Source organism: Mercenaria mercenaria, chromosome 12 (genome assembly GCF_021730395.1).
Source record: "Mercenaria mercenaria strain notata chromosome 12, MADL_Memer_1, whole genome shotgun sequence".
In the NCBI taxonomy this organism is placed as follows: Eukaryota; Metazoa; Mollusca; class Bivalvia; order Venerida; family Veneridae; genus Mercenaria; species Mercenaria mercenaria.
Genome location: NC_069372.1, coordinates 58,560,154 through 58,586,444, shown reverse-complemented (window position 1 = coordinate 58,586,444; position 26,291 = coordinate 58,560,154). Strand labels below are relative to the sequence as shown.

General features: G+C 34.1%; 2 protein-coding genes across 2 annotated transcripts; both read right to left on the bottom strand.

Annotated features, from left to right (window-relative positions):
* Positions 1 to 855: 855 nt before the first annotated feature.
* LOC123534734 (uncharacterized) lies at positions 856 to 11,560 on the bottom strand. Its single transcript, XM_045317124.2, has 3 exons — positions 11,117 to 11,560; positions 6,324 to 6,982; positions 856 to 6,047 (listed from the first exon to the last, which is right to left on the bottom strand). The coding sequence occupies exons 1-3, from the start codon at positions 11,314 to 11,316 to the stop codon at positions 1,624 to 1,626; spliced, it is 5,283 nt and encodes a 1,760-aa protein (XP_045173059.2). The 5' UTR covers positions 11,317 to 11,560; the 3' UTR covers positions 856 to 1,623.
* A 768-nt stretch (positions 11,561 to 12,328) lies between these two features.
* LOC123533398 (uncharacterized protein K02A2.6-like) lies at positions 12,329 to 13,360 on the bottom strand. Its single transcript, XM_045315037.2, has one exon. The coding sequence runs from the start codon at positions 13,358 to 13,360 to the stop codon at positions 12,329 to 12,331; it is 1,032 nt and encodes a 343-aa protein (XP_045170972.2).
* Between the last annotated feature and the right edge of the window lie 12,931 nt (positions 13,361 to 26,291).

Sequence of the window (26,291 nt, the reverse complement as noted above, 5' to 3'; positions counted from 1 at the left end):
TCTGCTAATATATTATTTCTTAAATAATATTTAAATGTGGCAAGGAGTGTGTAGACTTCTAATAAATTATTTTGCACCCTAATAATCAATTCAGAGTGCCAATAAAGTGTGGCAACATTCTGTTATATCATTTTGATTCTATGGGTAGAAAAGAAGACAAATGTCATAGAAAAAAATATTTCACTCGGATTTCTATGGTAACAGACAAATCGTTTTGGAATTAGTTCCATTTTATACCTCTCGCATCAGATCTTTAAAAGGTGCTTAAAACCATCCGAAACTGGGGGCCTATTTATAGTATCTTTTCTAATCATATTTATTCTCGTTTAACATTTTAAGTGTTACATCGTATTACGACAAACAAGTGACACATAATTCCTTTTTTAATACCAAAGTTATTTCTAACAACATTTGATAATATGTAACCATATTATGATTCAGCATAGAATGCACCACAATATGTTTCTGAACGTGGTTGTACCAAATGATTATTCGGCACACCGTCCAATACCGTAATTAATCGAGGAATACATCTGATTGAATGCGACTGTTCGTCATGTCGAAATATTTTTCAACACAATTCCTTACCAATCAAAATAGCTGTTCAGCCAAAAAAAAAATCCTTTATGTAACGTCACTCGCTTGATAACACCCATATTTTCTATTAAGAATATTCAGACACTACGAAATGCAGTAAAAAGTTCTAAATACCTATCATAGTTATAATAACTTTCTTACTCTTACTGGCAAACTAAAGCAATTTTCTGCCAAAATATTCAACAGGTACAGTCAACTTGTTTATATTTCACATGTAACATATACATACATACATAATAATAATAATAATAATAATAATAATAATAATAACTTTATTTAAAGAGGATAGCGTAATTGGCCATAGCCAGTCTAACATACGGTCTAACACATGGTCCGCTAACATAAATAATGTAAAAATTCATCCTAAGTACGTAACATAGTACGTAACATAGACAGTGAAGTGAAGACGTGTATCAAAATTATGAACAAATTAAATCTTAGTGGCATAAACTGTATATAGTACAATGAATATAATGAGTATATACAAACGACAAAGATTCGATTCTGAAAATCGCCATTATTTACCCATGCTTTAATTTATTAGTAAATTCATTAACTAGTTCCCTAGCATTTTTGCTCCATTTTGAATAGTTAATAGACTTCCGAATTTCTGCTGACAGCTTTAGATATTCTGACAAAAGACCTTCATTCACCATAAAAGTATCTTGATAGAACTTCATGCTTTGTATGACATCCATATAAGCATATAAATGATGATCCCATAACCAAACTCCAGAAACAAACATATCATCTGGCATTACTCTGGAAGCAAAGTATCCTGATTTAAAATAAAAGTTTACTGTGTGCAACACAATGTTCTTTAAAAGATTTCTAATAACTTGTTTTAGTCTACTCTTGGGTGATGAAACCGACCGTTTTATCATATTGTAATGTCTAAAGCTCGGGCAAGCCGATTCCCTGGATTTAGAAAATAGTTGTACACATTCCTCAAAAGTAAAATATTTACCAGCATAATTCAAAAGTTTGGACAAATTCTGTTTATTCTGGTAACCAATGGATCTTACGTTATAACTGCAATTTGATGTCCTTTTTTTTCCAAAGGTAAATAGTTTCGAGGAGAGCCTTGCTAGCAATTCGGCAACTTTTAATTGCTCTGTCAAAACTGTTCATATATAACCGGTAGTCACCCTCGCTCAAATAGCGCATCCCGAGGCTTATAATTTTATAATGATGCTTGAAAACGTTTACGTTGGAAACATACTTTAACATGGATTTCAATTCAGCTAAGCCGTCTTCCATTTTATCAGATATACCAAGGGCCTGTGCACTCCGTTTAATGCAGCGAAATGCTTTAAATCCTGCGTGAATATTAGTAAAAGTTTTTCTTTTGAGTTGATATAAGCAATAAAGTTTCTTTTTATGCTTTCTATTCAGTAGAAATCTTGACCATATTTTAAAAATGAAGTGTATTTCTGCATTGCGTTCTGGTAAACGAGCCCGTATTTGATGGTTTTCTAAATACGTTATTATCGCTTTATTATCAAATACTTTAGCCAGATATAATGGCGTAAATTTATCAGCATTTGTGCATTGTATCATATTTGAGCCCCAGTATTTCCTGATAACCTTAAAAGTGTCAGTGTATCCTTGCATAGCAACTAAGTGCACAAACGAGAAGTTTCTGCTATTCTCAGAGCAAATAAACTCCTTTGAAACGTTTTTCCTGTTTTCAGTAAGTAATATAGTCAATATTTCATCCATCTGATTGTGCATTTCCCGATAATATCCTTTCAAAATATCAAAATCACTCGTCAAAACATCTTCCAAATGTTTCGCCTTTTGTGCTCGACTTGTGCTATTGTAAGTTAATAACTTTGCATATATCATACCATTATTCTGTATTTCTGCGGTAATTAAATTATCTTTAATGCCTTTCAACACAGTTACACTGGAATGAGAACTATTATCAAAAAGAGCCCATAAAAAGAAATCTTCTGCTTTCTTGTTTATTTTAATTTTCATTTCAATAAAATGTTTTACTAGAATGACATTTCTTCCCTGTACTGCTCTCTCTAATACATTGTAACCATCGAAATCTAAACTTTCTCTCAAAATGTACGACACTTCTTTAAAGAATACAAAGTTTGCTATGCCCTGATTCAGATTCGCAGAAATGCCAGTAAGCATGATAATTCTGAACTTTGCAAATCTCGCAATTTCATGTAAGATGCAAGGTAATTTTAAGGGCTTACAAATCGCAAATTTCAAAAGTTCTACATAGACTCTAACGTCAAATGAGGAATGTGCAGCTGCCTTTAAACTGCAAGTCCATATATAATTCGATAGGAAAATGTTACTGTCATCGTGCACAGACATGCATCCTATAAGAGCAGCGTCAAATTCACTGTTCTTTTCTATATACATTGATACAGCGGTGAAAAGGATAAGGCGGCGTTTTCGAACGATTAACTTCATTATTTTCTTTAGTAAACCTTCTTTCAGAAGCATTTTATTTTTCATATGAAGCAGTGTAATGAAACATGAATATTCCTGTGGCGACAGGATAGAAGACAACTGATGAAATAGTTGTGTATAGTTTGCAGGTATGAAAAGTTTTACAGTATTTGTCACCGGGAGGTTCTCGAGTCCATAAATCGCGGGAATTTTGCCGTATATGTCCCTTGCATTAAAAAATCTGTCATTCTCATTTGTAATATGCATTAGCTCCGATATCACTTTGTAATGCCCATTTGAAATTGCATAATGAAAAATATTTCTTTCATACTGATCTGTCACATTTAAAAGAAATCCATTAGTGACAAATTTGGTTACAACTGCTAAGCTTTTATCAACAATGTCTTCGGCATCATTGGCTGTTTCCGTAGAAACGTTTACTTTAACGGCTGAAAACATATACCCGCTTGCGTTTGACCTGTGATAGATTAGATTACGTTTCTCTTTCTCTATGATGAAATTGACAGCTTCAAACGATCCACACGCTAATGCTAAATGAAGCGGATCTGAGCCATTTGCACAATGTAAGTGTAAAATATTTACTTCAACAGACATTATATAATCTAAAACTCTAAGGCTGCCATGACATGCTGCTTTATGAACAGTATGACATCCTTCACCGTCCCTTGGTATTTCAGCCCAGTGAACACCCATTTGTTTAATCTCTTGGAACACCCAAAGTCTGTCGTATTTGGCTGCAATATGAAGAACGGATGATTCTGAATCACACATGGATGATTGCAAATTGCTCTGTTCAATTTCACTTAATTGAGAAATGTCAGCGATGTATTTTGGTTGTTGGCACTTATGGTGTACATCAAATCGCAATCTGTGAATAATTTGATGAAATATTTCCCGACGATTATACACAATTGCAGAAATCAGCGGAGTTCTACCAGATCTATCAGTACAACTTAAAGCGTTTGACGGCTGTAATATCAGTACCTTAACAATTGACGTTCTATTTTCCCTGACTGCCGCATGCAAAGCCGTTTCACAACTGATCAAATGGCTATCATCAAATAAAACGTAGTCTTTTACACTGTAACCTTCATCAGATAATAAATCATTGCCTTGAATTCTTCTCTTATTTTTTGGCACCCAGTAAAAATGTTCTGTGCATGTTCGACACGTGTCTTTAATACCTTGGCTTAGTGCGAATTCCACTACATCAATATTACCAGTCTCAGATGCAAAGTAAAGACAAAAATTATCTAACATGTCTGACCTGTGTTCAACAATCAACTGTACAATATTTATATGGCCAACTTTGCATGCTAGATGGATAGGCAAAAGATTCAATCCATTCATTTTGAAGAAGTGATATCTACTTGCGGTTACATCTTTTACAAGAATATCTCTTATTATGTCTATATGGTTATTTTGGGCTGCTATATCCATTACTCCGTATCCCCAATGGCGATCTTTAAACGCGATTTCAGCCGCTAATCTAAGATGGATAACATCAGAATAAGATCTCAATCTAAAGTGGATATCAGCATTATGCATCGAAAGATATTGAAATATCTTTGTGCGACCTAATGACGCCGCTAAATATAACGGCGACATTCCGGCCTGATTCAGCTCGTTGACATCACGAAAGTGATAATGGAGCAACTGTATTGCTTCAACACAGTCGCACTGTTTCACTAAACGATGAAGTGGTAATTCGTTTGACCATGTTTTATATTCATTCAATTTGCTCTGATTAATTCTATGAAACATTTCCATAAGTTTCCCTCTTGAGGAAGCATACGATATATGTATTGATATATCCACTAAGTCAACTGGTATATCACGGTTCAAATCATCAAATTGGAAAAGGGCGTGCCTCATGTGGCCGCGCTTAATATCAAGTTCATACTTGCCACTTGATTTACTTATTAGCCAATTTTTTAATGACATATGGGTAAAATGAAGCTCCGCCCCACTAAATGGTAAAATATGTTGGAATTTCCCCATGACAGCTGAAAATTGTTCCTTTGTAATATTTGTCGAACTTTGCGTTATTTGCCTTACGTAGTTTTCAGTCGGTGGAATAAGCGATGCACATACAACTTCAAGAATAGATTTAGGCTGATCATACTGCTTTCCGAAAAGTCTTTGGAAGAGTTGTCCGTAAAATCTATAGATTGATTTAGGTATCTGATTTCCTTCTTCAAAGCTCGAAGGAGTATTCATAATGTTGGATGCCAACAGAAAGTTTGATATATTATGTATCGAAGACACCTGGTTTTTTATTACTTTTGTGTGATTTGAAGCATATATGAAAGAATGTATGTCCTTAAGATTTAAGTCATCGTTGTCCCTTAACATCATAAATGAAAAATCCGTGTCTAAAGCGTTGTATTCAGTGATGTTTCTGGAAGTTATTATGAATTTGAAAATATACGGAATTTGTTTCATCCTGTCCGAATTTAACAAATCAAATATTACATTATCACCGTCGTTGTTTTCGCATTCGTCAAGCGCATCAATAGCGATTATGTATATCTCATTTTGATTTATCTGAGCCTTTTGAAGTGGATCTATTAAACACTGATCCATACATCCGAATGGATCTTGCTCACAGGTATCACTGTCATAGTTCTCCAGACAAGCTCTCTCTCTTTCCAACAACTTTGCAAACTGTGCAAATCTTTGCGCTATCATAGATGCTATCCGTTTGATAAATGTATTACTTCTTTTTGATAATTGTACATCAAATTTACAGATATGGTACGCAACAAGTCTCTTTCGCAACTTAAAACTAACATCCGATTCTTTTGAGCATACCATATGAGCAACAACCGCAGACTTTCCATATCCCATATCTGCAACCATAACAACTCCTCTTCCCTTGGAAGCATTGACGATTTTCTCCGCAAGAGCATCAAATAACCAGTCTCTTCCTACAAACTGATTGTCACGAACAAGATATCCCTCCATATTTATACCAGATTTGAATAATCGGTGCGACTTCTCAGGTAGACATTCTGAAAAGAAAAGGAACTTCAACTACTTAGTCCCTCAATGACATCAGACATGAAACATGATCATGTTGTATGGATCACCCCCATGTGACCATAGAAAGCTATTCGTGAGGTACATGTGGTATATAAACAAACGAAGAACTATTGATTAATTTTTCGTACTATGAGTCAAAGTTTTAAAGAAGTTTTGTTAAAAATTGTACTTTATCGGATTGATAACTAAAGTATTGATAGACCGTTAAGATTTTTATATTCCAGTTATAAGAACTAACCACTTACGGTTTGATCTATTCGTTAAGTCGACCAAGCGCTTTTCATCATCATCCGCATTCCTTACATTTAAGGTATAAATGAATGAAAGGAATACAGATATTATAGCGAAGACTAGAATTGAATAATTCATATTTGTCTTCTTCTCTAATTTATCTATCTTTGCCAGTATTTCCTTATTTGTTCCTGCAATTTCCTTCAATGCTTTTGAAGCTTCTTCTTCATGACCATGCAAATTACCTTGCTCAAGGTCTTTGATAGCGCTGGCAACTTCATTGTGATTTTGTATTAGCGGAATGACATCCCCATGATTCAGTACTTTGTAAATTGCTCGAAATATTGACTTCATCTCGTCAGAAGTCAGACAAAGACTGGAGGCATGTACATGGAACAAATTGTTCCTCGCCTTTTGTAGCGATTTTGAGTACTGAACAAAGTGTCTTGGAAACTCTTTACATCGTTGCCATAAGCTGAGGCTTGTTGAAACATCTTTTAAATTCAGATTCGAAGTATTCCAGCCAGTGGCAGTAAACACCTCGGCGATATTTCTGTGATGTTGTGGCCATTCCCAAGATTTCATTTTGTCCCAGTCAGTTCTAGTACTAGTACCTTGTCCTGTAATGTACGATTGCAATTCAATACGCCATAACTCGCATGTCGAACACCATCTGAAATGAAGCATTTTACATATAATAATAGTAATTTACATTATCTTTGTTCGTTGTTCTTGCACCATTTGCTCAAAATTTCATCCATATTTTACTTATCAATAAGTATAGTGTGTGTGTATTCGGGTTTAACGTCTTTTTCAACAATTTTTCAGTCATATAAACGAGTGTCTACTTGTAGCAGTGAGCACTATGCCCAACTTTATAGTGCTGCCCACTGGAATATCACGCCGTAGACATGTGTCACGTTATACTGAGAACGGGCTCAAAAGTCCTAGCACTATCCTCTTAATGCTGAGTGCCAAGCGAGGAAGCTTCCTGTACCATTTGACGCGGCCAGGGATCGAATCCACGACCTCCCGCTCTCGAAGCGGACGCTCTACCACTAGGCTACCGAGGCGATGGTATCAATAAGTATAAGTGTTACACAATAATACAATATATCTAAAATGAAAGACAGTTTTAAATGTTGTAAAGCTTTTTGTCTTTTGATATTCTTTGAAGATATATGTTACTGCAATATGAGTATTCCAAAGTGCAATAAAATATAATTATTAAACTGTACTTATAACGATCCAATAAATGTCATATAATTAATGCGAAATTTTCCAAATTTCTTATATATTTAGAGGAAAATGTTTTGAATAACATACTAAAATTTAAAGAAATTTGAATTATATCATTATCAAAAACAAAAATACACAGAACTATCTAAAATTTACAAGCGAGCTAATTTCGTTACAAGGCAGGAAAATCATGACAAAACAAAACAGATTCTTCACCCTGTCATAAGGAAACAATCTTAAATTTAATTTGATTTTTGAAATTATATCAGTGAAACGAATGATTTTTCTCATTGGATAAGAATAAGATTTGTCTGTATTTGTTTTTTACTTTTTAGAATGAAGGAAATTGATATCTTTGCAATTTTTGATTTTGTTGCAATTTTAATATGTTATTAACAACATATTTTGTAAATTTGTAAGACATTTCATATATTTACTGTTATACTTTTAAAATATATTGCTAAAAGTATGAAAGGGGCGTTTCGATTAATATATGTAGGGAGGTAGAAGCAGTCTGATATTCTTAAAAACTGCATTAACGTTCTGCCTGGACTTGTGCCTACATGATAATATGCTTTAACTTTTGTCTCATCTTTGTGTGAGCATTTGTTACCCGTCAAACTAAGCTCTGGGTCCAAAGGATTGATTTGACCATTGATTAAGTACTGGGCATTGACCTAGCTCTAGGTTCCAATCATTGATCTTACCCTTGATTAAGCTCTGGTCATTGACCTACCTCTGTGTCCCAAGCATTAATGTAACCATTGATTAAACACTGGACATTGACCTAGCTCTTGGTCACAAGGATTGATCTTACCATTGATTAAGCACCGAACATTGAGCTAGCTCTGCGTCCCAATGATTTATTAAGCACTGGACATTTACCTAGCTCTGGGTCCCAAGGATTGATCTTACAATTGATTAAGCACTGGTCATTGACCTAGCTCTGGATCCCAATAATTGAATTGATATTACTGTTGTTTAAGCACTGGACACTGACCTAGCTCTGGGGCTCGAGTATTGATCTGACCTTTGATTAAGCACTGGTCATTGACCTAGCTCTTGCTCCCAAGGATTGATCTTACCATTGATTAAGGCTGGCCATTGACCTAGCTCTGGCTCCCAAGAAAAGTTCTTACAATTGATTAATAACTGGTTATTGACCTAACTCTGGGTCCCATAGATAATTTTAGCACTGATTAAGCACTGGTCATTGGCCTAGCTCTTAGTCTCAAGGATCGATCTTACCATTGATTAAGTAATGGACATTTACCTAGCTCTGGGTCCAAAGGATTGATCTTACTATTGCTTAAGTACTGGTCTTTGATCTAGCTCTGGGTTCCAACGATTGATCTGACATTGATTAAGCACTGGTAATTGACCTAGCTATGGGTCGCAAGGATCGATCCTACCATTGATTAAGTAATGGACATTTACCTAGCTCTGGGTCCCACAGATTGATCTTTCCATTGATTAAGTACTGGTCATTTGCCTAGTTCTGGGTCCCAAGGATTGATTAAGTACTGGTCTTTGACCTAGCTCTGGGTCCCAAGATTGATCTCACCATTGTTAAAGGACTGGTCATTGATCTAGCTCTGGGTCCAAATAATTGATCTAACCATTGATTAAGCACTGAACATTGACCTAGCTCTGAGTCCCAAAGATTGATCTTATTATTGATTAATCACTGGATATTGACCTAACATTGGTGTAACCATTGATTAAGTACTGGACCAAGCTCTGGGTCCCAAAGATTGATCTTGCCATTGAGTAAACACAGGTCATTGACCTGGTTCGGGTTCCAATGATTGATCTTGTCATTGATAAAGCACTGGTTTTTGATCTCGCGCTGTGTCCCAAAGATTGATCTTACCAATGATTAAGTACCGGTCATTGACCTAGCTCTGGGCCTTAAGAATTGATCTTACCATTGAATAAGTACTTGTCATCGACCTAGCTCTGGGTCTCAATGAATGTTCTAGCTATTGATTAAGAACTGGACATTGACCTAGCTCCGGGTCCCAAGGAATAACTTTACTGCTGATTAAGTACTTGCCATTAAACTAGCTCTGGATCTCAATCATCGATCTTGCCACTGACTATTAGTTCGTATTGTTCTTACCATTGTTTAAATACTAGTCATTGACAATTGAAAGCTAATTTGTGACATATCGATATTAAAATCAAGAAGTTGCTTATGCTATCTGAGGTGCTAAAACAATACTTATACAGTTAGTATAAGTATCGAATAGTTTGAACATAAATTTGCTTTGCTTAAAGTGTTCATACAAAACATATGCATTGATTGTGTCAGCATGTTTGGCCGTATGAATTGATAAGCGCTAGAAACTAGGTTATCTCAGTTGAGTTTTTGTTTTTGTTTTATGTAACCTGTAATAGCAATGCATTTGATTTATAAGAGAACAGAAAAAAATACTCAGAGAGAAAATTTAATAATTTTCTTGACCGTATTAATTCCTCGTTTCTGTTGTTCTCTTCGTGGCTATGTTTAAACATACTTCACACGCACGACCAAACACGTCTCTGTGAAAGAGAAAGGCCACTTTCAAACATGAAACATTGTGTTTCACTTTTCTCATGCAAATTATGTAGTGTATATTTTCCACAACGGGTACCCGATTCTATCGTGTCATTTTTCGATTAACTTGTAGTAATTGAAATGTAGACGATCGACAAAAAGACGTCATCATATAGACAGTTAAATAATAAATATAATGATACAACCAAAACACACCAACAGTTCTATGTTACCGAAGCTGACGGTTTTATCCCAACGCAGGTTAATATCGTTGAGTCAACTATTATCACATAATGAAATATGAGGCCAGTATACACATTATATACAGTTGTTACATTAACATAGAAGATAAGGTAGTTCTACACGTTTGATAAACCGGAAGTGATGGCGTTACATCATTTATCCGGAAAACGTAGAATAAAGCCTGGTTTCGGCGTACGGAAATGAAAATCATTTTATGAATTAATGGCAACCTATGAGTTAATTTATTACAACGGCACTGTTACTATCTTTCCAAAGTTAATATATGACATTAAAATATCTGACACGTTAAACAATTCAAAATTATGTCTCAAAATTAGCGTGAAATGTGCGGATCACTTTAATCATGGTCAAATATCTCAAAAATTAGCAATCGGACCTATACATTTTATTCACCAAATAATAGGCCATATGTTTATTTACAACTGTGAGAAGTTTCATTAAAATTTACATTGTAGAACAATTTCTATTCGCAAAAATGTTATGAAGGTTATGATTTTCCCATAGACTCCCATTATGAAAGAATGCGTGAGGCCCAAATTTTTCAAATCAGTCTAGCAAAAAATCAAGCACACGACCTTATCTTTTTTTAATTGCTGAATTTTCTAAGTATATTCTGAAGTTTTGAAAAATCAGAGTTTAACCAAATTCTACATTGTAGAAAAAATTTCAATCCGAACGTGCAGAACTACCTTAAATGCAGCATTTTATAATGACATCGACTATTTTCTAATAGTATTAGAATGAGCTACTTTAAGACGATCTTACTTGTTAATATTCCTTTGCGTTTTACTGCACTGCTGACTGCAAGGTTTCAGGGCGCCATATTTCCTCTTCATTGTATCATGAACTGCTTGAAGTTTGGTTTCTGTTACATTTTCCAGTGCTTGTCCTGTCACACTTAATGCAACCAAAGCACACTTAAAGTTTAAATGTTTTTCAGTATGTTTTACAATTAAATTTGCCATATTTTTATCTATGTTCAGTTGTTACACAAATTGTACAGTAAACAGGAAGCACAAAAACAAGTTTATCATTTCATCACGTGGTTACCGTTATCATTTATTGATGAGACTTGATTTGTTGACTTAAGAGTCCGGGTTTGTGTAGAAAAGAAACATAATGTCATCACATTCCATTCGAGCGTCATTGTAAATAAGTAGTAATCAAAGCTTTCAGAAAACTGATGGGGCAGAGAAATCGTTTTAGGTATGGCCATGCAGGGACACATGGATGATGGAATTTCGTGATTTATTTTAAAGCTTAAACACTGGGAAATTTTTTTTTTGAAGTATTTCTAGCTGTTTTCTTTCTTTCGCTTAAGATTAATTTACTGTAGACTATACACTGATCGTCGTTCCTGAAATGCAGCTTTTTTAAAACGTAAAAATGCAAGATACATTAGATACCTTTTCTACGGGTAAAACAACTCAGTTATAATATTATAATGCTAATTTCTATATTGCAATATAATATTATAATTAAGTTGTTTTAATGTTTTATTCAACTGTTGTTATATTCCACCTAGACACAACAACTGTTTGTTATCAGTTAATGTTTATATCACACAACCAAGTCTTTGTTCGAGAACGCTGCTGGTGGCCTGACTTCTCGACCTCTAGTCGTCACATAATGCTGTGAGGATTTTTTACCTGAAACATTTTCAAGCGTTGCAGATTGTACAGGCTATGGGGTTCTGATTGGGGAATTTTCCACAGGGTCAGTGTGGGAAGGGCTGTGGTGTGATATGTTTATTAATTTGCGGTTCCTGCGGTATTCTGTACCTTCAGGGGTTTGTATTATATATGACCTGTTGTTATGTTTGGAAATAACCTTGGCTGGTTCCCATGTTTTTCCTCGCTGATACACAATATGATCTCCGGGGTTGAGCGGAGGTAAGGTCTTGGTGTCCCTATCATAATAATGTTTTGATTTCTCGCGTGCTTTTTGCATTTTTTTCACGGGCGGATTTGATGTCAACTAATTGGGGGTGAGCTGTTCTTTGGTGTTGGTTAGGACAGATCGCAAGCGTCTTGAGTTTAGTAGTTGGGACGGGGAATGGTTGCAACTCTGGAGGGATGTATTGCGATACTCGAGCAGTGCTAGGTAAACATCTGTATTTGCCGCTTTTGCTTTACTTAATATTCGTTTCGCGATTTTAACAGACGATTCTGCTAGTCCGTTTGAGTTTGCCATAGTCGGGCTCGAAGTTACATGTTTAAAGTTCCACTCTGCGGCGAACTTTGCAAATTCGTCCGATGTGAATTGTCTAGCGTTGTCTGTTTTGATTTCCACGGGCGCATCTAGTCGGCTAAAGTGTACTTTAAGCTTCCTAATGACGGTTTTACTTGAGATCGTCGGTAAATGGTCAATTTCGATGTGGTGACTGAATGCATCTACCCTGTATTGTTCGTCGTTAAATGTGAACAAATCGCACTCGACATTTTGCCATGGAAGCTCAGGAATATCGTGTGGCAACAACGGTTCCTTGCTATTGGCTGCACGATATTTTACGCATATTGGGCATGCAAGCACGTGCTCTTTTATTTGTTTTGTCATGCCTGACCAAAAGAGGATATCACGTGCACGGTCGACCGATTTCTGGCAACCGGGATGATTCATGTGGACTGCGTTTATCATATCCGATTGTTCTGATTTCGGAATCACTATTTTTGAACCTCTAACTATTATGCCATCTTCAACGGCTAACTCGTCCCTATGGTTCCAATAATCCTGCGCGTCTTTACTGCACGTGCTGCGTTCATTAGGCCATCCTTCTAAGATGTACCCATTTACAGCTTGTAACTGTGCGTTAGTTTCAGTTTCAGAACGGATTTTAGCTACTCTGTCTTCACTTATTGGGAGCGATTTTACGGTATGTACTTGGACATCCATATCCGCGAACATTTCCGGGTACGTTTCCGGTTCATAAATTCTCGACAGAGCGTCACCTATAGGGATGTTCGAGCCTTTCTTATGTACCACTTCTATATCGAAGGGTTGTAATTGCATGAGTATTCTTTGTAGTCGTTGTGGTGATGCACTAAGTTGTTTTTTGAAAATAGAAACGACCGGCTTGCAATCACTTTCAACGGTGGTGCGTTTACCATATATGTATTGTTTGAATATAAGGCAACCGAACAAAATGGCTGTAGCTTCTTTTTCGATCTGGCTCCAGGACACCTGGTTTGCAGACAGGGTTTTTGACGCATATGCGATCGGTTGACCCTCCTGAAGGCATACTGCACCTACGCCCCAGGATGAGCTGTCAACCTGGAGTGTGAATGGTTTTGTAGGATCAAAGTACCGTAGAAACCCGCCCGCTTAGCTCAGTAGGTAGAGCGTCGGTCTACGGATCGCGGGGTCGCGAGTTCGATCCTCGGGCGGGGCGTGTGTTCTCCATGACTATTTGATAAACGACATTGTGTCTGAAATCATTAGTCCTCCACCTCTGATTCATGTGGGGAAGTTGGCAGTTACTTGCGGAGAACAGGTTTGTACTGGTACAGAATCCAGGAACACTGATTAGGTTAACTGCCCGCCGTTACATAACTGAAATACTGTTGAAAAACGGCGTTAAACCCAAAACAAACAAACAAACAAACAAAAGTACCGTAGAACAGGTGCCTGTGTAATCACTTGTTTAACTAGGTTAAACGATTTCGTTTGTTCGTCGCCCCAAACATAGTCTACGTCTTTTTTGAATAATGCACGTAAGGGACTCGTTACGTCAGATAGATTTTTCGCATACAGACTCAAGTATGTAACTAATCCGAGAAAAACTTCCAGCTCTTGTCGCGATTCTGGAGTTTTCATGTTTATGATCGCTGCGATCTTATCTTTGTCTGCGGTCATGCCCTTATCGCTGATCACGTGACCGAAATATGTTACTTCGGTTTGATCCAATTGACCGATAACAAGTTTTTCTGGTTCGAACTTTAACCATTTTTCACGCGCTCGTATGAGCAGACGTCGTAAATTTGCATCGTGTTCTGCTTTGGAGTTTCCCCAGCAGAGAACATCGTCAACGATGGAAGCAACGCCCGATAGTCCCTCTAGTATTTCATCCATTTTCCTATTGAAAATATCTTGGGATGAACGGAGTCCCATTCACAATCTATTGTATTTGTATCTACCGAATGGCGTTGCGAAAATTGTGAGAAGCGATGATTTCTCTGACAACTGACACGAGTAATAGCCTTTTGTGGCATCTAACACGCTGAAGTATTTTGCGCCATGTAATTTTGACGTTATATCTGTCAATGTACGCATGGGATAGTAAGGTCTTTTTATAGAGTCATTCAACATTTTGACTATATATATTATATTCATTCTAAGTTGATAGCTGTGTGCTTTTATATCAATATTTACAAAACACCAAACACTTCTGTACATTCAGTCTTTTCTAAAACCCTCATTAAAAGCAGATACAGTGCTGAATTACTTAGTAAGCTAATCATTACAATTGCTGATAGTATACATTGCATATGTTTATACTAACATAGTCAATATATGCTTGCAGTTTACATTAACAATGTATTCCATGAAATGTCACATTATAATGACATAGTAAGTTATTTTCAATTTCCTAAACGACAACTCATATAATTCATCATTAAAATATAAGTGTACACAAGTATGCATTTCAAAGAAATTGTTGATATATAGAGTTATTAGAGTTTATTAGCTTACGCAATTGGCCATACATGAAAGTATAAATATATATATACACACACTATAGCACCAGTTGTTAGAAAATATTCCAGATATCAGTACTGTATTAATATTAGAACTCTTACATTACATAATGCATTTTCATTCATATATTATATACAGCGAGAGGTGAATGAGGTTTATGATCAATTGAAATGATAACAAAATTGATTCCTAAGGTCAAAAGCTTTATATACATACATAGCTAAGTTTTTGTTTATATTAACATTGTCAGAAGTCATTTATTTAACAAATCTTGGCGTACTTGGTATTGACCAGTAATATTTCTTTATATACTGTTTTCCTCAAATCATTAAATGCGAACATTCTAACAAAAAATGAAACTAATCCTCTAAGGTATTGCAATCGTGACATTTTCTTTCAGTGTAAGGAATTGGGATAGGTTTATTCCACCTGCCAGCTTCAAATTTTAGTCTTTGTGATGAAACTGTTAAGTCTGCAAAGTGCATTTCTAAACTTACTATAAAGGTATATTCTCAAGTGCGATCACTTAAAATTTTAACAAATGAAAGTCCATGTCATTGGTGTACGATTTACAACAAATGTACTCAATGTATTAAACGCCAAATTTGAAGTTTGGACCTCAAAACTCATATATGCTGAATAAAATTTTTACGTGACATATTATCATTAAATTATTTAAAAATTCCAGTGTTTTCAGCATATATTGTTTCAAATGTTGATATGATTTTATTGTGTTTAAAATAACATATCTGTTTTCTGGCATAAACACGGTAGTAAATGTCTATTTAATTCTGTTAAAAGATACCTATCATAACTATTGCTTTTCTTCAGAAATGTTATAAATTTAACGAGTATAAACATTATTGAAATTCAAAACTTGCTGACCTTTACATCAAATTGGAGTAACTGCATGGGCTAATCATAATACACATATGTAATAACTAGTAGTAGATTTGTCTATTCTCAAACACTTTATGCTTGTAACTTAACTGTAAGTTCTTACTTATTGTAAAAACTTACAGCTTATTTTAAATGATATTCACTTTTTGTAAACTATTATGATCATTTTATGCTGGATTTACAGCCAATGTCACTAAAGAGGCTCATATAATAATTGGTAAAAAAGAAAAGAAAAATAAATTGCTAGAAATTTTTAATTGTATTGCGATTAACACATTTTGTCTTATAACGTGTCATCTCTGAATTTTTCACCAACCTCAAATTTGTGAAAGAAAAGTTATTGCGCACTAAAGAGCGGCACTACTTGTCAATAATTACTGAAATGAATATACCTACGTTACTCAATACTTAATCACACAAATATTTGTGTCTACAAGCTTTATTGTAAATAAATGATGTTTAATCAAAATTCAGGTAACCCATTATTTGTTCAAATTCGGAAAAAATAGCATGAATATCCAACTTAATCTCCATAAGATGGAAAGATATGGTGATTTTCAAACACACTATTTATTATCCGTAACTTAGTTGCAAAACGTATGTGAAGAAATGCAAATCTCTACTTTTCGTACTTCATGACTGTAGCACAACTTTTCATCTCAGAATGAAAACAGTATTTGATAAGCATGTATTCGCTGTAACGATCATATAGTATAAATGATTAAAATATGTCCACGTGGTAAGGTATGTGTATTCAGTGGACATATCGTAACATACCAAAACTTATAGGTAAAGTAAGTTTTGTATGATATTTGACATCAGCAGTAAGTATTACTCGGTGTAAATAACATGTGCAACATTAAGTACTTTGTTTGTGATTACAAGACAACCGTGAGAAAATGAAAATAATTTACATACTTCGTGCAATTGATTTCAGAGTAAATTGTAATAATTTTCCTGTTATTTGAAATGATATTTAATTTTGAAGTGTTTAGCTGTGTACGTATATAAAATGCGCTATTACATTGAAACTTTAACATATCCTTATTTAGTAACGTACGTATTAGTACTGTAAAATAATTGTTTGTAAACCAGCTACACACCTGTCAAGTTGATATATTGTTGATGCATTAATGTAATTGTTTATTATATTCAAACCCTCACGTTTTATACGTCAAATTGTCAGATAGTACATATATATGATGTTAGAGAATGCTATATATTTGGCTGTTTTAGATATCTCGGGGAGAAGAGGTCAGAAGGACATGCAAGTCCGGCTGGACTGAGACCTAGGAAATGGGTCTAGTAGATATTAAGATTAAGTTAGGCTTTAGATATGACATTTGTTAAGACTTAAGAAGTTACAAAATGAATTATGAAAGTTATGTACGAAATATTCCATTGTGCAAATAAACATCAAAAACGTTCAGACTCGTTTCGTGTTGTGTCGTGTTGTGTTACGCTACACAACTTTATTCAATTTTTGGTGCCGTGACCAGGATGTCGAATGTCAAGATGGGTTGTTGCGACATTGCCAAGCGAAGTACTCCGACGACGACGACACGCTGCCAAGACGAAAGAAGAGAAACTGTGAGTTGCCATTTTACCTATCTTCTAGTGCAATTTTGCAAGCTAGTCTTTTCTTTTATTAAATTTTTGTTTCTATTATTGAACAAAATTTCAAGGTAAATTTTTTTTTGATTAATTGTTAGACATGAAAAGAAAATACAAAATTATAAAGGAAAAAACCTAACTCATTATAAACAAAATTCTAAAAAAAGAGTAAAATATAGTTAGAAAAAAAAACGTAAAAAGTTAGAAACAATGCATTGAGGAAAATACTCAAGAGACTGAATTAGGAAATGCAAATGTTAAGATATTTATTTTTCGAAAATGTTACTTGTCATATTATGTTTATTTTACTTGTTCCATATGATATTTGTTTCCCTTATGGCCACATTTAAACAGTTTTGAGCATTCCCGCATTGACAAATTGTTTAAATGAAGGAAGATGGATTGTCCTATGAAACTTGTGTATAGTCATAGATATGCGCAAAATGAGTTGTAAATAGTTTCTGTTGAGGTTATGGGTAATATTTCATCACGAATATATGTGAAAATACAAGGAACGGCTGAAAACTAGTTAAATACGTGGAATTCGTGTTTTAGATGTTTTTATGCATGAGAATGCATTGTTGGGTTAAATTGTCATTGCTGAATAAATTTGTACATGGTTATCTTTCTAACCATATGGTTACTTCAGGTCTCAGTAAATTAAAAGGTTGGTCTGGTCTGTTGTGCTGGAAATATTTTGAAGCCTGATATGGCACAAGAATATGTTTATTATGCAAAAAAAATGATATTGTCGCTGGAACATGTGGATTCCAGTAGGGTTGAATTTATATATATTGTGAGATACTAAGAGTTCTTGAATTGTCTTTGTGAGACTGGAAGTTGAGATCCCAGTTGTTTGTAAGATGTATACTATTATACAGACACAGATACTGTCTTCCGAAATCTTAAATCGGAGTCTTACTATCATAGCATGAAATCGATGCATATATTGCATTATGAGGTACGTGTGTGTACCGGATATTTTAAGCGCAACAGCTTTTTGTTTTATGAGACCTGATGTAGTATTTTTTGTCAAAGAGTTGCAAAAACAGTCGAACGTGCTGTTACTTTTAGGTTACCTTTCGTGGTTTTTAAGCAGCGTATTCTGTCGGAAAATTTATATTTTCTCGCGGACGACATAATATTTCTGTTGAATCATGTAGAAAGGTTACATTGAGTAAATATAATCATGGAAGAAATCATGATCATGCAGTTATTCTGTTATATATGGGTGTTGGTTGTTTGTGTTATGTCTATTCGTATTTAGATATGACTGGGCGCTTTATTTTGTAGTTATTTTGTAGCTTTCGTATGCATTCTTAAATATTATATAATTAGATTGTTTATGTAAGAACATATTTTGCTTTTTGTTAGGAACATATTTTGGCTGGTATCTTTATTTTTCGAATATTGTAAAACGTAGGACATAGCTTGTAAAAAAGTACAAAGAAGTAAGGTTCTCGGTAACATAACGGTTTATGCGAAGTACAGATCACTTAAAAAAGGAGACTACGAACTGGCTGGGAAAATACCATTAAACTGTCGAATCAAACCGAAGAAAAAGTGAATTTCATGACTGACATATTGCGGACTGTCAATATATAATAGCCAAAGGGAGACTCATTACACGTAACGGTTACATATTGGGAAGTACCTGTCAAAACAAAATGATGACATTTGCATTTGTGTATTATGACAATTTGTAAACATGCAGTCTTGATTTTATCTGTCATTTATGACAAATGGGAACAATGAATAACAAAGTATTTTCGGAAGTCATCGGAATATTGGACATGACTTTAATAAAACAGTAATATTTTAACTTGGAGAACTCTAGAAAATGCATCTGAAATATTGAACATTACGTTAATGAAACAATAATATTATAACTTGGAGAACTCTAGATAATTTCAGAAGTTAGCAAATGAAATTAGATGGATAAACATCATAAACTTGGAGAGCGCGGTACAACGTTATGGCCTATGACGGGAGATTCTTAGCTACAGAGATTGTTGGTGATGCGTTACGCTGTAGAAGAATGTTGAAACCAAGGGACAAATGTGTAGAAGGATCGATGGCGAAACCAAGCGACAATGGCGAAAGTGGACTGCAAGCTGTGAGCCTGTGGAGTTTGGCGAAGAAAATGGTCCAGCTGGAGAATTGCAGAACACTTGAAAAACAACTAATTATTTTTTCTTTCTTTCTACTTATCAATACATAATTCATACATTTTGGTCATTACATATCGATTTTACAATTTATTCAGACATTAATTGCATAAATGACTTAAGATTTTTTCTTTAACACTTTTTTTAAATATTCTTACTCCAGATTGTATTCTAATGTTCTTGGTCATATTAAATATCATTCTAAATGTCATATTGTAAGGCGATAGATAGTACTTCAAGTCTGAAAAAAAAAATTGCAATTCATTTTTTTTCTTTCGGTGGGTAACGAGTGTAAAATAATTGTTTGTAAACCAGCTACACACCTGTCAAGTTGATATATTGTTGATGCATTAATGTAATTGTTTATTATATTCAAACCCTCACGTTTTATACGTCAAATTGTCAGATAGTACATATATATGATGTTAGAGAATGCTATATATTTGGCTGTTTTAGATATCTCGGGGAGAAGAGGTCAGAAGGACATGCAAGTCCGGCTGGACTGAGACCTAGGAAATGGGTCTAGTAGATATTAAGATTAAGTTAGGCTTTAGATATGACATTTGTTAAGACTTAAGAAGTTACAAAATGAATTATGAAAGTTATGTACGAAATATTCCATTGTGCAAATAAATATCAAAAACGTTCAGACTCGTTTCGTGTTGTGTCGTGTTGTGTTACGCTACAGTACCAAAAGGCTATACTTGGCAAAAGTACAGCCATGTTGAAGTACCCACGAATTCAGGAAAATCTTGAAATACCTAACAAAAGCAGCTACTGAAATTTTAGTTTTGTCTCTATAGTAATTTCACATCTGGATTATTGCAATGTCATACTGTATGTTGTAGCTAACTGTGAGGTGCGTAAGATGCAACGTATTCAAAACATGTGCGCAAAACTTGTCCTTAACAGGAGGAAATTTGACATTTCTAAACACGCATTGTATCACTTACATTGGTTGCCGGTGAAAGCAAGAATTGAATTCAAGATAATTTCTTTCATGTATAGCTGTCACACTGGTAGAGCACCTCTGTATTTAACAGAATTGCTTACAGAGTATATTCCTAGTAGACAAGGTTTGAGATCGTCTGAAAATTCTAAATGCCGTTATGTTGTTCCATACAACAAGTGCAAAACATTCAATGATAGAAGTTTCTGTACTATTGGTCCAAAACTTTGGAATGAACTGCCGTAAAACTACGCAAAAGGAAATCACTTGACACATTCAAAAAATCTTAAGACACTGTATTTCAGAGATTTCGCGGCATTGTTTTTTTTTATAACTGTTTGTTATGCGAAAACAGCAGGTGATAGTCCTTAAGTTTTTGTAAAAAGTTTTACATTTCAACATTTATATTTCCAATGTTTGTTTAATTAAACGAACGTGTCGGTAAGGCTCTATGGGTAGGGTGGTGTGTAGAATTTCTTTCTTAAACAGTATATGATGGCACCATTAACCGGAGGTGGGGGTTGAACCTCTATAAGCAGCTCGTCTGGGCGTACTATGTGATGCTTTAAGCACTGGTATTCGAAATAGGGGTAAAATGACCTCAAGGAGAGAGGTGAGGTCATGACTGTTTGTTACAATAAGGCTGTTTATTATTGTCATTATAAATAATGTTCTAATAAAAATTATTATTTTATGTACAACGCCGTTGAATATATCATTGTATAAAAGTAGGCGTTAAATCAAATTATTCAGTTTCAGTTTAAAAGTAAGCACTGTTACATCATTATCAGCTCGGCGATGTATGACCATTTGTGTCGGTTCGCCGTAAAACCTAACTCACTCACACGCAAAGAAGTATTCAATTTTCATTTACTTTACAGATGCCTATTTACTAAACTATAAAACAAAACAACCGTTGTACAAATACATATTTAAATGTCAAGTATTGAATGCCATGACATAACGTATTTATTAGTAAAGTACTAGTAATAGTAAAAGAACAGCTTGACAAAGGATGATACACTTGTTGGTACACATGGCAGATATATAATTGCTTAGTTGTATATCTGTTCTTTCTTGTTATTAATTCCTCAAATGTCCTGAACAGACGTTTTGGTAAGCGACTTTATTACATAAGTGATTTGACTATTGTTTATTAACATGATCCTGATGGCTTCATTACTTAAGAAAAAAAGTTGTTTGCTTCAAATGAACAATTGCTTATTCTGCTCCTTTGTGATCTTCATGGCCTATATCACTTACATCTATGCATATTTTTCATCTAAGTGACCTATCTAGCATCATTACAAATTGAGGCTATAAAGTCATTGAAATTTTACATTCAACAAAACGCCTTTCAGTTTATCACCAGTTGTATCAGTCTGACCAGATGTCTCAACTCCTTTGGATAATAAGTAAAATAAAAAAATGGCTTCTTTTTAGCATTTAACATTTCCAATTTTACTTTACGTAAGACATAAATTTACTTTTTACCTGAAGTATGTTAAAACTATAAAATGTTACTATGTAAATTACTGCAGAGATATTTACAGTCATCTCGGTAGTAAATACTGGCACAACTGTGTCATGGTATGAATGAAATTTCACAAAAAGATATCCTGTAAAAGTGCAATTTTCTGTTTGCAATTTCGCTTTTGTTAAAACTACTTCTTTATGAATTTCAATGTTTGTTAACTCGGGGTAATTATCTTGAAAGTGATCTGTAATGAAAAATAATGGATATAAAATCAAAATATACCTATTTAATGCTGTAAAAACTAATATTTGAACTATAAAAGCAAGTAACGTAAGAATCGATACATACGTTACCGAGAAATCTTGCTGAAATAAAAAGGATTGCCATTTTCTATGTATATTAAGGCTATAGATACCTGTGTTAAATATAATTACAAAGTATGCAGACAAAAAGGATATAGATTAGAAACGTTTTTGCAAACAATAAAGGACGAACTGCATAGTATATTGGTAACATTTGAATTAAATTGGCGGCCAGGTATTCATTGGCACATTTGGTTATATTCAGACGGTGCATTTCTTCTATTATTACTACAAATTTGGTGTAATCTGTTAAATAATAACAGTGGTAAATACAAAAGCAATTCAATAACAAATTGTAGGCAAAAGAAAATAGCAAACTAGGAGTACATAACGTTACCAGTAATAACGTATGTATCCTAATATTTTCTCTCTTTTTTGAAACATATGCGCATCTATTCAGCATTACATGAACACATATTTGAAAGGAAAAGACATCAGACAAGAGAATGCTTGCAACAAATAGGAGGAGGATATTGAACTATTTTCAATGTTTTGGTATCGTATTTATCAGTCACGTAAGCATCTTTTTGAAGAAACAAAAACTAAACGATACACTGATTGTCTTTAAAGATGGTTGTAAAAAAAAATTTCCGTTAAAGAAAGTGGTTTGCCTATTTTCCAGTACAAGCAGTTTCTTAGACAGTTAATGCTTTATTATACTTTTAGAATTATCTGTAACATATGTATCAACGCATTTCTAACCCTAGAGTAAAGATCGAATACAACACAAAATTGTAAAGGAATTATATGACTAGTGTGTCCTTCGCAGTAAAGACTGACATCTGCCACATAGTAAAATATTATCGTGTTGACTACATGTACTATTTTTTCATCTCTATGCCTAATGATTGTTGATAGCTACGTATGTATCAATGAACTGGGATCAAGCATTTAACATATGCTAAGATATGTAAAACATGCAGTAAATTATTTTGTCTTCCGGCTCTTGTTGACATGTGCTTAAACATATGCTAATTATGACACAATACACTGGACAATTAGATTACCATAGACCATTGAATACACGCTTTATGAAGTGTCGTCAGTAACGTATGTATCAATTTGCACTACTTAGATGACTGGATAATGTTTTACAGTAGTGTGCAAGTTGCAACTATGGAATATCTGTAACTCTTGTTAAATGGAATTGGTATTTAGATGAATGTCAATAAGGCTACACTATGAAACACCCATTTGTGTCACATTAGTGACATTCAGTGTTCAACAAATTTACCTTAAGTCTTCTTCTAATGTTAGTCACAATATTGAATATTTCTTGCTTAGCCATGACCTAAAAATGATGTGATTTATCGCAATATGTACCTTACTGTTATAAAATGTGTATATGTCTGTTTATATTGCAAGAGTCACAAAGAAAAAGTGCTGAAAGTAGCGCGATATGAGGTTTAGTTGAAAGGCGTTTAAATTCCCCCACCCACTTTATATACACTACTGCATCATGAAAACCCACTAATTGTCTAACTTAAAGTATATACATAAATGTCCATACATTGTACATTAATTTCAAATGAAAATTACATATGTTTGTGTGTTCTTTTTAAAAACTAAAAATGAAATTGCTTACCCAACTCTTATTTTTAAGACTAATTTAGCATATTTTAGGTAAAAAAAATTAATAAAAACGACAATATAGTAACAAAGTACACTAATATCTCATGAATGATATTACTTTTTGCTTATTAAGTGGTTAAAATGTTTGAAACTCAATTGTGGTGAGTAAAAATAGCGAATATGAATAATCTCTAAGTATTTGTGTTTTGGCGGCCATCTTGGATTTTTCAAACTTCGCATCCACATTGAACCAAAGGAATAGCAGTTCCTGAAATTAGAGACTCTGATAAACATTTTGGTATATAAAACTTCCTGTTGCAACACGTAGACCAGTTCGGTGCTCTAAACCTCTATAGATTTGCAGCACTTTGTTTGATGTGGAGACTTCTTTTGTTACTCAAGTGAGTACTTGAAATAGATTTTTGAAAGAAGAGTGTCAGATTATAAATCAGCGATACACAATTTGAAAGGTTCTGTGAAAAATGGATTTGAATTGCAGATCAAATAAAACCTAACATACTGTTAAGTCATTTAATTTCATGGGCATGAAATTTAGTGGTTTTGGCAAATATTGCTATTTCATAGGAACATAAATTCATGATTTCTATTTCTGAAAATAAAATCACTGTTTTACTTGTTTTTTAGGATTTAATTTTGTGGATTGACAAAACCATGAAATGTTTGAAAATTAGTCCCACATAAATTTAATGATTTAATAGTGAATTTTGTGCAATATATTTGACCATAATTATGTCTTTTGAAATGCTTCTCTGCTCAGAACTTTACAGTGCGTTTTCATAAGATGTATTTTTTTTTGCAGCAAGTGATTTACTGTGCTAATATGCTAAGGTCATCCTCTGCTGCTAAGTTGCCATATGATCTGGATTTTCATGATGGAGTGAAAACCAGATACAAAGAATGGGGAAGTGGAGAACATTTCATTTATCAATCATTGACTCTGTTTATGCACATCATGTGCATTGTTCACTCTGTACCATTTATGTGGACCATCAGTCATTAATTCACCTCTTATTATTGAAACTGTTCATGCAAATGTCATATTTTTATGAAATAAATCTGATGTAAAAGTTTGTCTTTGTTAAGGAGGTAGGTTACCTTCATATTTGTATGTGCGCATGTCCAACCGGAAGCTAATGTGACGATTTACGACGACGTTTACGACAAACTAAATGTGTTTGTATATTCATTCTTCTGAAAGCAAATCATAAACTTGTCTTCGATCTGTTGATTTATGGTTTAATAATGCAGAAATAATGAATAAATTGCCACAGAAACGCTTAAAAACAATGTTGCCTTAAAATGACGTCATTGATGTCATGACGTTACGTGTCAGTTACCGCGCAAAATCAGTAGCTTTTATCTTGAAAGTACGTAATTCTGTACATTTTCTTTATTTTCACTATTTTCAAATAACCATTATTTGCTGAAATATTTTTTATGAGTCTTTTGCTCTGAATAATAATCAATATTTTGCTTCTTTTATGTAGTTATATTGAAATGTTATGCGGAATGTAAGAAAATGGATGATGGCAACCAATGTTATTTGGAATATAGTTGGGTGAAAGGTTACTTGTTACGGCCATTTTCAAATAAAAAGTCTAGCAGTTTGATTTGTAATACCTATTTTTCAGGTTCCATTGATAATTTGTTACTAACATACTAAAACTAACATCTAAAATTGTTCAAATTTCAGTAGAAAATTGTGGTTTCTTGAATTGAATTGATGTTACCATGGAAACGAAGCCCGTGACCTATGTATCTAAATGTAAAATTCAAAAGCGTTGACACTGGTCTATTTAAGAAACACAGCTTCGGCTTTTTATTTTCATTTCAACAATATCTATGAGAATAATAGTAGCACGTTGAACGATATTTCCATGAAAAATGACAGACGAGGGGTACTGCTGTAAGTAGTCTAAGCTGTGAAATTTGCTTAAATAAATGCAAATAACACGAAAATGTAACCTACGTTAGAAATAATATGTTTTAAAGCTACATCAATTAGAAAGATAATCTTATTCAATATATTTTTTTAAAGAAATTACGACAAACAGCAAGATATAAGCTATTTTAAACATCTCTGTTGCCATGGTTACTTTAAAATTTAAGAAAAATAGGGTACCATGTAAAGTGCTTGGTATTTTGCTAATAATATTACCCAAATATTTCATGTTGGTCATTA